Below are 15,206 nucleotides of genomic sequence, written 5' to 3' on the forward strand. Positions count from 1 at the left end.
TCAACATCAGAGGTCCTCCTCCAGGTACTCCCCCCACCTTCTGAGGAAGGTCTGAAGGAGGGTGACCAAGGAGAGGGCCTTTTCTATACTCGCCCAGGACAGAGAGAGAAGATTCCTACCAGCAGAGCTGCCCGCGCCGCCTCGCATTTCTCCTTGCGCCCCGAGATAAGGATGATGTCACATTTGCGGGGGGCAGAGTCCAGCTCGGGGCTGATGTCGCCGTTTTCCTGAGACTGTGCTTCTGAACCTAGCGGGGGGTGGAGGGTGGGGAGAAAACCAGGTGAACATATTTCCCTGCATGGAATCTCCCCTCCCCTCTACCTGCATCCCCTCTACCTGAATTGTCATCTCGCTCCGGGAACTTGATCAGCACGTCGTGGTCCCGAGTGATCTGCTGCACCTTGTAACCTTTGGCTCCCATGACGACCCGGTGGAAGCGCTGTGGGATGACGCACTCGAGGACCACCTGGGCTTCCTGGAGAAGAGATGGGAAGCAAAAAGAAAAAGAAAAAGTGGGACGGGGCGAGCAAGGCGAGTTAAGGTTGCGGGGAAGGGGCATCGGGGCTAAGCGTGCTTGTGATGACTTTGAAGCCAACAGAGGGGAAAAGGGATTTCAATGCTGCACGGTCATGGGGGTGGAGAGGCACGTTAGCCCCAAAGATCACCAACCTGCAGCTTAAGGTATCGTTCTCATCTTAAAAGAGAATTACAACATGACACATGTTGGAAAGAGGGGGTTGTTGCTGTTTTTGCTGTTATTATTAATATTATTATTAATTGAATTTATGTACCGCCCTATACAGGGGGTACAAATCAAGATATTAAACCACAAAATACCTAATGAAAGTTAAAACAACCACCCAATAGCCCCCCCAAAAAAAACACATTTTAAAAGGGCATAGGATGTAAATCGGATCAACCAAAGGCCTGGCTAAAAAGGTGTATAATGAAGGCGCCAGGTGAACTTCCCTGGAGATAGCAGTCCACAAATGGGGAGCCACTGCTGAGAAGGCCCCGTTCTCATGTTGCCACCCTCTGGACCTCTCGAGGAGGCGGCACACGAAGGAGGGCCTCAGAAGATGATCACAAGGTCCGGGTAGGTTTACAGTGGTACCTCAGGTTACATACGCTTCAGGTTACAGATTCCGCTAACCCAGAAATAGTGCTTCAGATTAAGAACTTTGCTTCAGGATGAGAACAGAAATTGGGCTCCAGCGGCGCCGCGGCAGCAGGAGGCCCCATTAGCTAAAGTGGTGCTTCAGGTTAAGAACAGTTTCAGGTTAAGAACGGACCTCCAGAACGAATAAAGTACTTAACCTGAGGTACCACTGTATATGGAAAGAGGTGGTCCTTGAGGTATTGCGGTCTTGAGGCTTTATAGGTTTAAGGCTTTATAGGTCAAAACCAGCACTTTGAATTGGTCTTTCCAAACGCCCTTTCTGACCCAGACTCCGGAAACGGAGGCCTACCAGGTCGCTGATGATCTCCAGGATGCGTCTCTTGGCAGCTTCCACGCAGTCCTTTGCTCCCTTCAGCATCACGCGGTCGCTCTGGACGCCCGTCCGGGGGAAGCTCACCGCAACCCCGCCGTACTCTTCCGCAATCTCCCGCAGCACGTGCCCCCGGCGCGCCACAAAGTGGCGGTGGTACTTGGGGTCAACCATCATGGAATCCTCGATGACGTTATCCTGGGGGGCAGGAAGAGGAGGTGGGGGGAAGGGCCCTGTAGCCTCTCCTTCCACGGCTACAGTCTCTCCCCCAAATCATGGCCAATGCGGAAAAGGGACGCTATCCAGCTTTGCGCAATCTCACTCTCCAAAGGTTTGGGCTCTTTCCGGACGACTAGTAGTCCTTTGGCAAGGAGATTGGTGGCAATGAGCTTTATGGAGGTTTCCAGGTGGAAGTCAGCCTAGTATTGCTGCTCACGTTTATTGATTCATAGTTAGCAGCTGGTGGCTAAGCAATTGCTAGGCTGCCGTTCACCCAAACCAATTCTAGGGGTGCTGTATGCTGGGCATGCATATAACCATCCAAACCAGATGCAAATGACCCAGCCGAGCATCCACACTCATATATAAATATATACCAGGTTGCAAATGAGGCTTTCCAGCTCGTGCTGGGCTTGCCGCACCGCATCTTCCTTCCCCACGATGGCGATGATCTCCTGGTCCTTGTCGTCGGGGCTGGGGAAGATGATGCGGGCACCGGTGCGGTCCCTCACTCTGCGGATGTTGGCGCCCCCTCTCCCGATCAGGAATTTGTGGTACTCTGGCTTGGCGTGCAGCTCTGCCGAGTGGTTGTTGATTTGCTGCAGGTGGAGAGGGCAGAGGGTGGACAGCTGAAAGCTTGGCAAGGAGCATCCTGCTCTGTGGCACAAATAATTACTCCTGCCTCCTAAACTGAACTGTAGAACTCGCTGCCAAGGGAAGCACTTTCCTTACCGTTTTCTGTGCAGCCGATCCAACCCGTGGAATCGGCACGCTACTTATTCATTAAAAAAAACCATTTCCATGTGCAACAAGTCTGTGTGAGGATGTTAACGTTTTACAAGAATTCTGAATTTGTGGGGGTTTTTTGGAATGTCTGCAGATTTAAGTCAGCTGGAGACCTCGGCAACGTGGGACTGATCAGCCTAATCGATAAAAATGGCAAACCACCTCTCATGTCAAATCTCAAGGCGGTGTACAACTATGTCACAATACAAATAAAAACATTAGAAGTGTGGGAAGGAACGCAAAAACTAGGGCAGAGTTAAAATTATACTATGTTCGCTGCAGCAGCCTCAAGCACAACCACTTCGAAAAGGGGGAGGGGTGTGTGTTTTGTCTCATAGGAATTATAGGCGAGATAAGCCGCAGAAGAACTCCTAAAATGCATTTCCACTAACTGCAGCCAGGACAGATAGTTGCTCATTATTTTTTTAGCTGCTCTGTGTGGATGTTGTGTCGCCAAAAAATACCATGCGACCATGAATGATCCAAGCTCTTTGTGTGATGGACTGCAGTTTTAAAATCCGGCTGTTTTTCTAGGGATTATTTCCATGTCTTTGATTTATTACATTTAAATTCCAGTCCTTCCTTCCTTCCATTCAAGGAACCACAGCCAGATTAAAGGGGGGGGGGTAAGCAGGGTGACCTCCCATCCAATATCTGACCCGGGAGGGACATACTTCGCTTCAAACCATATTGCGTGCCTTTGAAATCATGCCTTCATAGGCTAGTAATTTAGGAGAGCAAATGCAGCTGGAATATGGAGTTTTAAGGCCACATTCACATGTTATTTAAATATCTATTATACCACTTTAAACAGTTGTGGATTCCCCCAAAGAATCCTGGAAACTGGAGTTTGAGACTTGTTAGAGGAGACCCATCTTCCCCTTTCTCTGAGTGGTTTGAGAGCTGTACCTCTGTGAGGCGAACAGGGATCTAGCTGAGATTCCTGCATTCCAGGGGGCTGGACTCCCAACTCCCCAATTCTATTCTAACAGCTCTCAAGCATCTTTAACAAATTACAGTTCCCAGGATTCTGTTTTCTTGGGGGGAAGCCGTGACTGATTAAAGTGGTATAATTGTGCTTTTAAAAGTGTGCCAAGGATGCGGCCCATGGCTCAAAGGAAAATGGGGAGGTGTGAAGGATGCCCTCTGTTATCGTAGCAACTTGACTGCCAAAAAACAGCTGTTTTCTCCCCACGCTCTCCCACTGATAACACCGGGCAACCTCTGATTTATTTGGTACCTTCTCCTCCGCGATTTGCAGCAGCTGCCTTTTCGCTTTCTCCACCTCCTCGCCAGGCCCTCGGATGGTGACCTTGTCACTGCCCGACCCCTCGGAAGGGAAGTGGATGTGCACCCCGCCACACTCCTCCATGATGGAGCGCACTAGCCGCCCCTTGGCCCCGATCAGGGAGTTATGTAGCTTGGCTGGTATAGACACATCCACTTCTTTTATGTTAGCCTGGGAGGGAAGGGGTGGGTGAGAGAGACAGAAACAGAGAGAGACAAGGGCTACAAAACCCTGCCTCCAAGGCCAAAGTTGGCACTTGCTTCCAAAGCAATTGCCATAAAATTTTAATATCCTGCCTTTCCTGTAAGGTTCAAGGCGAGCAAACAATGAACTAAGATACAAGAAACTGCTGAACTTGCATCCAACGGCAGAAGCAAGGGATTAAAATATCTGGAAACAGGGGTGTCCCAAGAGCAGCCCCCCATACAACATGCTACAGATTGCCATTGGCCCAATCCAAACAGTCGTCACCATAAACCATGGCTTATTGTGGAAATAACAAATCTAGCCTTCCCCTGGGCACTGAATCTCCCCACTTCCACTGGCACGGCAAGGAAAACAATTGAAGCTTTTACTTCCAGTGCTTAATGTGGAAGCTTTTGGTTCCAATTTTCTATTCATTGCAGCCAGACCTAAAACTGTAGTTAATGCTATCTATGGTTTGTTGAAACAAGGCAGTTTCCTCAAACCATGGTTAGATGTTGCCTTGGTTCCAAACAAGCCAGAGTTAAGATTAACTGGTCTGTTAAGGTTTGGATGACATACCAAGCCACGGTTAATCTAAAACGGAAGCTGAGAACTTCTGAGCTAATCTCCAAGGTGATGGAGTGAACATGCACCCCCGAGGAGAGGCTAGGCTCACTCCTGTCACAATAAACTGTGGTTTGATAGCGTGACTTCCAACTGCAGCCGTTGTGTTAGAGACTGGAACATGTCCAAGCCGTTTCCTTGGGATCTGGAAAGACTAACAGGAGGAAACTGCTTCACACACCCACCAGCTCCCTCTGGATGGCCAGGATGCGGTCCCGGGCGCACTCGCAGTTGGCCTTCTTCCCAGTGATCAGGATCACCTCCGAGTTGCTGTTTTCTGTGGGGAGGTCAATCTTGGTATTGGTTTCCTCTCGAATCTATTGTGAAGAGACAACATCAAACCCAGACCCTCAAGGCTAGGCTACCGTAAGGGACTCGACAAGGAGCAGCCCTTGACAATGGCTTGGAAGAGGGAGGCAGGCAGGTGAGCAGGTAAAAGGTAAAGGACCCCTGGACGGTTAAGCCCAGTCAAAGGCGACTATGGGGCTGCGGCGCTCATCTTGGTTTCAGGCCGAGGGAGCCGGTGTTTGTCCACACACAGCTTTCCGGGTCATGTGGCCAGCGTGACTAAACTGCTTCTGGCACAACAGGACACCACGGCGGAAACTAGAGCACACGAAAATGCCATTGACCTTCCCGCCACAGTGGTACCTATTTATCTACTTGCACTGGTGTGCTTTCGAACTGCTAGGTTGGCAGGAGCTGGGACAGGGCAGTGGGAGCTCACCCCGTTGCAGGGATTCGAATCACCAACCTTCTGATCGGTAAACTCAAGAGGCTCAGTGGTTTAGACCACAGCGCCACTCGCAGTGACTAGGTGAACAGACCGCTGTCTGGCAGCAGCAGTTGGTTAGGACCCCTCTTAGACCAAAGCTCCAGAGGTTTGCATTGGTTCTTTACAACATCAGAGGTGTCAGGCCAACATGCTGGAACTGACTCACCGATTCTTAACTGGCTTGGACCTCTATCCACAGAAACTACTTCCTTCCTCAGAAACTGAGACACTACCACCCCAAGCCCAGTTCTTGGGGGAGGGGAGGAAATCGGAAGGAGGAACCCCCCCCCCCCCACTTTTACCTTTTTGATGTTGGCGCCTCCTTTCCCAATAATGTTCTTGTGGAACTGCTTGAAGATAGGGACTGGAATAGAAAAACTGTTTTCAACCTAAGGCAAAGAAGAAGAAGAAAATCCATGAAGTTAAATATGGTGCCTGGAGGAGTGAGACAGACAGTGCTGGAGGAGAGGAATGGAACCATTGATAGAGACTTTCAGAAGCATCTTGAGATGGCAGAGATGGAGCTGAGACAGAAAGGATCCTGGGTGCAAGGGCAAAGGGCAAACTCAAAGGACAAAGCCACCAGGTTTCGGGCAATTCTCCTGGAGAAAGAATGGAAGAAGCAAAAATGGAAGGGACTTTTCTTTTTAAATTAGGGCGGGAAATCGTGGGCAATAGGAAATGAGACTGGAAGATATGGAACTAGGTATGAATTAATGAATATACAAATAATTATGGACTATTATTCCAATAAGGAATGAGACAGGGCCTTCTCAGAGGTGGTGCCCTGTTTAATGGAAAACTCTCTAAACTGAAATATGTCAACCTTCCACATTAGCTATATTTAGATATGTTTTCACTTATTTATTTGTCCAGATATTTGGAACCTGATGCAGACACTGGCTGGAGTTCAGGCCTAGTTTGGCTGTTCTTACAATGGTGGTATGCTTTTATTCGGTTTTATTGTGTCTTTTTTATATGATTACTGTTGGAAGCTGCCCTGTGCTCCAACCTGGAGGAAGAACAGGGCGTATAAGCTACTAAATAATAAAAATAAAAAAGTTTCCTTGTATCCAACCAAGCTTCCTTTGCCTGCCAGTCATCTCAGGCCACCACTGTGCTACCCCCCTTTCCGACCACATGAGGTGGTACCTCCCAAGACCACCTGCCTGGGCAAAAGAAGCACACCTGGCGGAGCAGCAACACTTCAGCAAGACAGCAGAAAAAGACACCCTTCCCCTCCTCCCTCCCATCACAAATAGCCCAGTTCTTGGGGGAAAGGGTGGGTTTCACCCCGATGGGATTCCATCATGTTGAGCAAAGGGGGGGGGGGAGCCAAGCAGCGGCCCTGTTCATCTGCAAGCCTAACCAGGTGGAACTCACCAGCTCCGCAATGACTTTCTGGAGATACTTGGCGCACTTTTCCACTTCGTTCTTGGGCCCACGTAGCTGCACGATGTCGCTCTTCTGAGAGGGGTCTGGGAAGTTGATGATAACCTGTAGGGGTGGAGCAGTTATCAGTACGCAGAGTCAAGGGGTAGGCACCTAGAGTCCCCTTCTTTCGTGGGGAGGGATTAAATGAGGACAGAGTTAAAAATGTGAGATTGTGCAGGGTAAGGCAATGACAATAGCTACAAGTTGCTTTGCATCTTTAACTCGGCTTTCCCTCTCTCCATGCACAACAATGAGTTATAACAAAGAGTGCCGAGTCCTTATCCTCTGACTGTCAATCAGGTATTGCCCATACTTCTCTACAGTCAAACCTCGTTCTGCGTCCGCCTTGGCGAACATGTGCAGCAAACCCGGAAGTACCAGAACAGGTTACTTCCGGGTTCACCACTCGCGCATGTGCAGACGCGTCGCTTCGATGTGCATCATTTTCGGGTTGCGGCGGGGCCTCCGGAACGGATCCCCGCCATAACCTAAGGTTCCACTGTATTTCGTTCATATATATAATTTTTATTAAATTTTCAGTTTTACAATTTTGAATACTCATTTAAGCATCCTTATCGTATCAACGACTTCCTTTCTTCTCTTTCCATGATTCATTGCACAACATACATCCCTGCATATTTTATATAAACTAAACCATTCAATATTCCATTATTGCATCCACCAAAACTTATTTACACTGTTGAATTTATCTTAATGCTGCCCAAGTTTTCAAATAAGCACAATTTCCCTCCATATATTCAATAAACATTTTCCAATCTTCTTTAAATATATGCTCTTCTTGTTCTTTTTGTTCTCTTATTCTATATGTTAAGTCCGCAAGCTATTCCATCAGTTTAAGTTGCCATTCTTCTTTAGTTGGGACTTTGCTCGTTTTCCATTTTTGGGCTAGCAAAACACAAGCTGCTGTAGTGGCATACATAAATAGCCTGGATTTCTTATGGACAGTGCCAATCCTGAATGCATTGGATTTGTGACTATTATGCTCATTTGCCTTCAGTAGCAGTAAAGCTCTGCTGGATGAAATATTAATTGCCTCTGGTCCATTTTGGGGGAATCTTGCAACGTGTTTAAGTTTTCACTCTGCTAACTATACACTGGAATCTACTCTGGATCAATATTGAGTAGACTTTCATGACAAAAATATATATAAATGTAATAATTTTTCTTTCCTACCTCAGGAAACTTGTCACGGATCTCCTTGATTTTCTCGCCTTTCTGCCCAATGATGGTCCGGTGGAAGCGCTGCTCGATTATGAGGTCCTTCGTGCGTTCGTTTTCCTAGGACAGAAGCCCACACACCCAGTCAGCTGCATCCGCCCTGAGAGAGACTCCTTCCTGCTCAATGGGGCTGCTACAAGCACTGTCCTTGTGCAAAAGATTCTGGGAGGGGATCCACGAAGAAGCACCCAGAGTCCCGCCTCCTTTATCTGTCGTATTATTTCCCTTTCTTTTATTTGACACATTTCTATCACACCCTTCCTTCAGGGAGCTTCAAGGAGGAATACATGGTTCTCCGCCCTCCCCGTTCCATCCTCACAATGAAATTGAGAGGAGGTGGCTAGCCTGAGGTCACCTTAGTGAGCTTCACGGCCAAGTGGAGATTCGGACCCTGCTCTCCCAGGTTCCTAAGCCCAACTTTCCAACCAATGCACCTCACTATGTGCTGCTCTGACCCTACAGAGAAAGGAAAGGAAGCAAGATGGCAGCGCAAGCACTTGCAGCGGCTCGGCACTCCGAAGACCGGTATTCAGTGCTCTCAATGATTATAGACCAATAGCCTTAACATCTGTTGTTATGAAATGTTTTGAGAGATTGGTGCTAGATTATATTAAGACTAGTCTTCCACCCACTTTAGACCCGTTCCAGTTTGCATATAGAAGAAACAGATCTACTGATGATGCTATTTCCATCGCCGGCCATACTGTATTGAGTCATCTAGAACAACAGGGAACCTACGCAAGGCTGTTGTTTGTGGACTAAAGTTCTGCCTTTAATACAATTCTGCCAGACAGGTTATTTCTTAAAATGACCAACTTGGGTATACATCAGAAGATCTGTCTGTGGGTAAGGAATTTCCTGACTGATAGGCCGCAGACAGTGAGAATGGGACCTTACTATTCTTCTACTCTAGTATTAAGCACAGGAGCCCCTCAGGGATGCGTGCTAAGTCCCTTTCTCTATTCTCTGTACACATTTGATTGCACCCCACTGTATAAGTCCAACACAATCATCAAATTTGCGGATGATACAACAGTGGTGGGGCTCATCAGTGGAAACGATGAGACTGCTTATAGGAAAGAAGTACAGGGGTTAATTCAATGGTGTAAAGAAAATAATCTTATGCTTAACACCAAAAAAACCAAAGAACTCATAATTGACTTTAGGAGAAAGAAAAGTGTATTGTTACCATTGCACATAAATGGCGAGGAAGTGGAGAGGGTTGGTAGTTTTAAATACCTGGGCATTTATATCTCGGAGGACCTCTCATGGACTGCAAATATTAATATGGTTGTGAGGAAGGTGCAGGGGAGGTTGTATTTCCTGAGAATGCTCAGGGGACTGAATCTATCCCAGCACCTACTCCTGTCCTACTATCATAGTACCGTCGAGAGTGTCTTAACCTATAGTATATTATCGTGATATGGGAGCAGCTCTGAAACGGATAAAAAAGCTTTACAGCGAACAATTAAAATTGCCCAGAACGTTATTGGGCTCCGACTACCAACCCTGGATGAGATCTTCACGTCTCGCATCTTGAAGAAGTCACATAACATTCTGAGAGATCCCACCCACCCTGCTCACAACTTCTTTGAACTATTGCCTTCGGGCAGAAGATATAGGATAATGAAAACACGAACCACACGCCTTCTGAATAGTTTCTATCCAAGAGCTCTGATTGCACTAAACAATGATCTCAGGGCCAGTTGCAAGGTTTAGTAAGTAGGGAGTGGAAGGAATGAGATAGGTTTTAGGTTATGTTATGCCTTTAATAGGTCATGCTATATTCTGGATATGTATGTTTTATAGATTAAGTCCAAATAGGATGAGAGCTCGGAGATACATGCAAATGTATATGTGTACATTTTTTATCTTTGGGTGGGTGTTTTGATTTTCGTTGCTGTGCATACTGTGTATATACGGACAATGACAATAAATTTATCTATCTATCTAGAAGGCAGAATATTTCCACTTTAAGAGGCTCTGGTTTGCATGGAGCCAGATCACTGCTCAAATTTAGTCTAATCTTGCCTGCTTTGGCAGAAGCTGACAATCAGCGAGGGCTTGGGGGGGGGTGATGCCTGGCTGGAAATTTACCAACAGGGCCTTTTCAGTGATGGCTCCACATTTGTGGAACACCCTCGCTGATGCGAAGCGTCTGCCACCCTCCTTAAGGGACTCCCAGAAGGAATCTAAAAGCATCCCTGTTGACCCAGGTGTTTGATGTCTGAAAATCACTGTTCATGGCATCTCTTCAAGCTGAGAGTATATTTTAGAACAATTTTTAGAATGCTCTTTAAAACAGAAATAGAAATCACATTTTACAAGGACAGGAAGAAACATCACAGAGAGAATAATTGCCGCACACAGGAAGAACAAGGATATAGTTTGAGTGTTTTATAAATCATTTAATGTGTTAACATGAATAGATGCTATTCATATTGCAGTTGTTGTATAAAGGATTATTATTTTGACTGGAATGTAATAGAAATTAGTAAGATTTTGGAACGCAGAAATAAAGTAAACCATCAAACCAGCAATTCTAGCAAGCGGGGGGTGGGCAGGTGGCACCTAAATTATATAATTCAGTATCTGAACGATTGGTATTAGTAAATGTATTATAATTTGGCAGTGTTAAAAACAAGGCTTTTATTGGACTGTAATTGAAAACTAATAAAATTATTATCAAAATAAAATAAAAGTAAAATAAACATAAATATAGATATGTTTGCTGGCCTGGGCTTCTTTGGGACGAGGATGGGATACAAATTGAAAGAATAAATACTGAGTTATTAGCCCTCCATCTCCACCCCCCACCAAATAAGATCTTATTCACCCCTGTAACCCCTCCAACCTCACCTGCTCCCACTGCCCTGCATTTCCCTTCCAATCTCCCCTTCCCTCTTCCTGATTGGCTCCTTCTTCCATCCTAACTCCAGCCTGGGGAGACGAAGCAAGAGACGAGGGTACCAGCCAAGATGCTGGCCTCTCCCTTACCATGCGAGCAGCCATCTCCAGCAGCTCCTTGCGGGCCAGCTGAACCCCTTGCGGGTCTCCCTCAATCCGGATCAAGTTGCTCTTCTCGTTGTCGGGCGGGATGCGGACGGAGACTTTGTGCTGTTCCTTGATGCGGTTGACTGGCAGCACGTAGAAGGGAAGAGAGAGAGAGATAGGCAGGATTACTATGATATTAATTTTGGATCAAGTTCAGCTATGATTTGTGTTTGTTTGTTTAAAAATGTGGAAAATTAATTTGGGGGGGGGGGAGAGGGAGGGAGAGACAGGCAGGCAGGATCAGAGACACAGAGGCCAGCACCAAACCTTTGCAAACATTGCCTGGCAGGTGTCCTCAATTGTCACATAGCCGCTACCCACCGCAACTTCTCCAAGACAAATTGCCCAGCGCTTGTGTTGGCACACCAGCACTCACTGTTGGCTCCATTCTTCCCTATCAGGTGACGATGGAACCGCTGATCGATGAGCACTTCGGTGTAGTCCATTCGGCCGAGCTGAAAAGGAATATTTTTGGGAGGGCAGGAGGGAAAGAGAAGATGGTGAGCTCACCTCATGGCCTCCGCCCACAGTGGCTCTGTTGCAATTCTCCTGTGCCCTCTGGAGATATGGACTCCCTCGCAGAAAAGCATTGATGCTATTTCTGCCCGGTCTACTCTCAGCATTCTCCTGACCTGTCTGCCAGGAATGGTTTTATCTGCTTTTATAACTGTACTGCTGGAACCCACCTTGGGACCTTGTGGAGAAGGGCAGTTAGAAAATTATAATCTAATTATATTCCTAAAGTTTCTTAACAGATTAGGTTTCCATTTCATATGTTAATGGGGGGCATCTTATTTACCCCCACCCTGTGGAACGCCATCCCATCAGATGTCAAGGAAATAAACAATGATCTGACTTTTAGAAACAAAATAAAAAAATTCCTTCCAGTAGCACCTTAGAGACCAACTAAGTTTGACTTTTAGAAGACATCTGAAGGCAGCCCTGTTTTTAATGTTTGATGTTTGATCGTGTTTTTAATATTCTGTTGGGAGCTGCCCAGAGTGGCTGGGGAAACCCAGCCAGATGGGCGGGGTATTAATAAATTATTTTCATTTTCATTATCATCATCTTAGCTCTCAATATACCAAGCCCCACTCTATGCTAGGGGGCTCCTGCGGAAGTGAACTTTTTCACAAGATGGTGGGATTTTGGGTCATGCTCCTGCGACTGGGCCAGCAACAGACAACTCTGCGGCAAGAAGCTGCAGCGGCTCACCAGGTCCCGAATAATGTCCTGGATCTGCATCTGAGCCAGCTCCACCTCTTCGGTGGGTCCTTCCAGCGTGATCTTCTCGTCGCCGTCCGTAAATTCGATGTGAACCTGAAAAGGGACAAGCAATCAAACTTCTGATATGCCCGATGAAGAAAAAAAAGAGGACCCAAGTATCCCCCCAAAGGCATCTTTTTTAAAAAGTTTTTAAAATTTTTTATTTCAAAACCAAAAAAAATTTGCAAACATCAAATTCAAAATCCATATTCATTTTCTAACATAAGCCTATTACATAGATTACCTAAATTAAAATATATCTAATTGCTCTAGGCTTCCCTTTGCTATATGTAAATACAACGCAATTAGCAAATTATATTATAAATGACATTATAGGTTCCCATATACCCCCCCACTCCCCTTCACCCATGTGTGATCTCAATATTTTACTTCTTCCATCTTGTTGTGTATTGTTATAATCCCCCAAAGGCATCTCTTATGTCCTGCGTGCCTAAGGCAGGTTGGCAAACTGCCACTCTCCTGCGGCGAGTAGTCATTGCCTCCAGGTGACCACCTCACGATGCTAAAATACAAGCTGAATAGGCAAAAGGATGGGAAAAAGGAAGAACATCTTCACAAAACATGCAGTTGAACTATAGAATCTGGTGGTACACAATGCAGTGGCAGCCACTGACTTGGACAGCTTTAAAAAGGGGATTAGATGAGAATCCCCCATGAAAGACTAGCAAAAGCTACTAGCCGTGATGGCTACATGCTACCTTTAGTATTAGAAGCAGCCTCTGAGTTATCAGCTGCTGGAGAAACCCATGGGGAAGAGCAACCTGCTTGTGAGCTTCCCAGAGGTGTGTGGTTGAATCCTGCATGTAACAGGATGATGGACTAAGTAGACCTTTGGCTTGATACAGCAGGATTCTCCTTATAGATTTAAGTCTTGCTCCTTGAGGCCAGCAGTACACCACAGGTGACTGGCCCTGGTCTAATGGGTGGGGCACGTAGTAAAAACGTGTGGACTAGTAACCTGCAGGTTCGTTTGCTAGCTGCCCCTTCTATCCGTCAAACAGGCACATCAGAACACCCAAACCAAGCCTCCTAGTAGCTCAACCTAGCCCATGTCTTGCTGCTTGGGTATCACAGGGGGGGGGGCACCCAGCTCTTCTTCAGGGTACAGGGATCATACGTTGCATATCGAAACAGAAACAAGGCGAAAAGACATGGGGTTTCACCCCCATTACTCCAGTCTCTTGCACAAGCAATACTTGCCTTCGGAAGCTGCTGGGTGATCCTGCCAATGTTCTGTCCTTTCTTTCCAATTATAAAACGATGTAACCAGGCTGGGGCGGTTACTTCAGCTACCATCACACTCTTCGCCTGGTGGGGTGAGAGAAGAGGCAGAGTTTTGTGGTCAAATCACAGTTTCCCAGATTTCAACACGGGCATCGCTGTTCTAGCGCAGCAATGACTGCGTTCTGTCTCTAGGTGCCGCCACAGTACTGTTTCAAACATCCATCTCAAGTTGCAATGCTTAGCAACCCAGGGAGAACAGGGTTCGAATCCCCATTGAGCAGCGAAGCTCACTGGGTGACCTCGGGCCAGTTGCCATCTCTTGGCCTAACCTACCCCCTACACCATGTACACCACCTTGTACACCACCTTGAGCTACTTGGAAGAAAAAAGTGGTATATAAATGTAATAATACTCAGCTCAGAAAGGACTGTCTCTCCCCATACAAACCAACCTGTCCTTGTCATCTGAGGCCCTTTATGTACACACACAAACACCTCCAAGAGGTCTGAAGGGTGGTAACATGAGAATGGGCCTTTTCTGTGGTGGCTCTCCGATTGTAGAATGATCTTTCCAGAGACACTCGCATGGTGCCATCTTTAGGGGCCTGGCAAAAACTTTCCTCTTTACCCAAGCCTTTGCCCATTAAATAATCCATGGCCTGTTAAAGCTGTGAGTGGGTGGGTGGGGGACTGTTATTACGATTATTTTGTTATTATTATGACTGTTATTATGCTTTTTGTTATGTTTTTATCAATGCTCCATAAAATGTGTTTTTAATGTTGTACACCACCCTGGTATCTTTAGATAAAGGGCTGTATAAAAACTGAATAAATACTAAATACAGTTGTACCTTGGTTCTCGAACGGAATCCATTCCGGAAGTCCTTTCGATCTTCCAAAGCATTCAGAAACCAAGGTGCGGCTTCCGATTGGCTGCAGAAAGCTCCTGCAGCCAATCAGAAGGCATGTCAGATGTTTGGCTTCCAAAAATAGTTTGCAAACTGGAACGCTCACTTCCGAGTTTGAGGTATTCATGAGCCAAAATGTTCAAGAACTACGCTGTTCGAAAACCAAGGTACGACTGTAAATAAATCCCAACACAGGTCTAAAACCTGTGATAAAAGAGAGACCAGGTGCAGTCTCTTGAACGGCACCATTATTTTTCTTTTCCTCCGCTAAGAAAAAGCTAATTTTGGACAGAAACGGGGGGGGGGGGAGCAAAGAGCCTCCTATGAGAAGATTACTCTCTACAGTTGCATAAGACAATTCCCACTAGGGTCAGGGGTCTGCAACCTTTAAGACAAAAAGAGCCACTTGGACCCGTTTCCGAAGAAAAAAAACTGGGAGCCGCAAAACTTGTCATTATAAAAATAACTTTTTTGTCACTTTTTATATTATTTCTTTGTTTGACCCCTCAGAATTACTCCTCCTCATAGAAATAAACGTTAAATTAACAAGTTACCTTTTTGTGTGTGTGTGTTCTTCACTCCCCTTCAAAACAGTGACCAGCGTACATGCCCCCTTTCAATGCAGTGACCAGCGTACATGCCCCTTACAATGTAGCGGGCGGGAAGGTGACGTCGGGACGGTGTGTGACTAAC

The 15,206-nt window shown here is 46.4% G+C and overlaps 1 protein-coding gene across 2 annotated transcripts in view; it reads right to left on the bottom strand.

Annotated features, from left to right (window-relative positions):
- LOC309516818 (vigilin-like) overlaps positions 1–15,206 on the bottom strand; it is a 55,681-nt gene that overhangs the window by 9,558 nt on the left and 30,917 nt on the right. For both annotated transcript variants that reach the window (XM_082195736.1, XM_082195737.1), the window contains 13 exons: positions 13,583–13,690; positions 12,311–12,415; positions 11,472–11,550; positions 11,039–11,178; positions 7,997–8,101; positions 6,752–6,865; positions 5,671–5,757; positions 4,779–4,910; positions 3,736–3,954; positions 2,087–2,308; positions 1,470–1,688; positions 337–475; positions 120–247 (listed from right to left, as the gene is read on the bottom strand). In XM_082195736.1, the coding sequence (XP_082051862.1) occupies positions 120–247; positions 337–475; positions 1,470–1,688; positions 2,087–2,308; positions 3,736–3,954; positions 4,779–4,910; positions 5,671–5,757; positions 6,752–6,865; positions 7,997–8,101; positions 11,039–11,178; positions 11,472–11,550; positions 12,311–12,415; positions 13,583–13,690 (1,797 nt within the window). The remainder of the gene's footprint in view (positions 1–119; positions 248–336; positions 476–1,469; positions 1,689–2,086; positions 2,309–3,735; positions 3,955–4,778; positions 4,911–5,670; positions 5,758–6,751; positions 6,866–7,996; positions 8,102–11,038; positions 11,179–11,471; positions 11,551–12,310; positions 12,416–13,582; positions 13,691–15,206) is intronic.

Source organism: Podarcis vaucheri, assembly GCF_965113315.1.
Source record: "Podarcis vaucheri genome assembly, chromosome: 13".
Taxonomy (NCBI): domain Eukaryota; kingdom Metazoa; phylum Chordata; class Lepidosauria; order Squamata; family Lacertidae; genus Podarcis; species Podarcis vaucheri.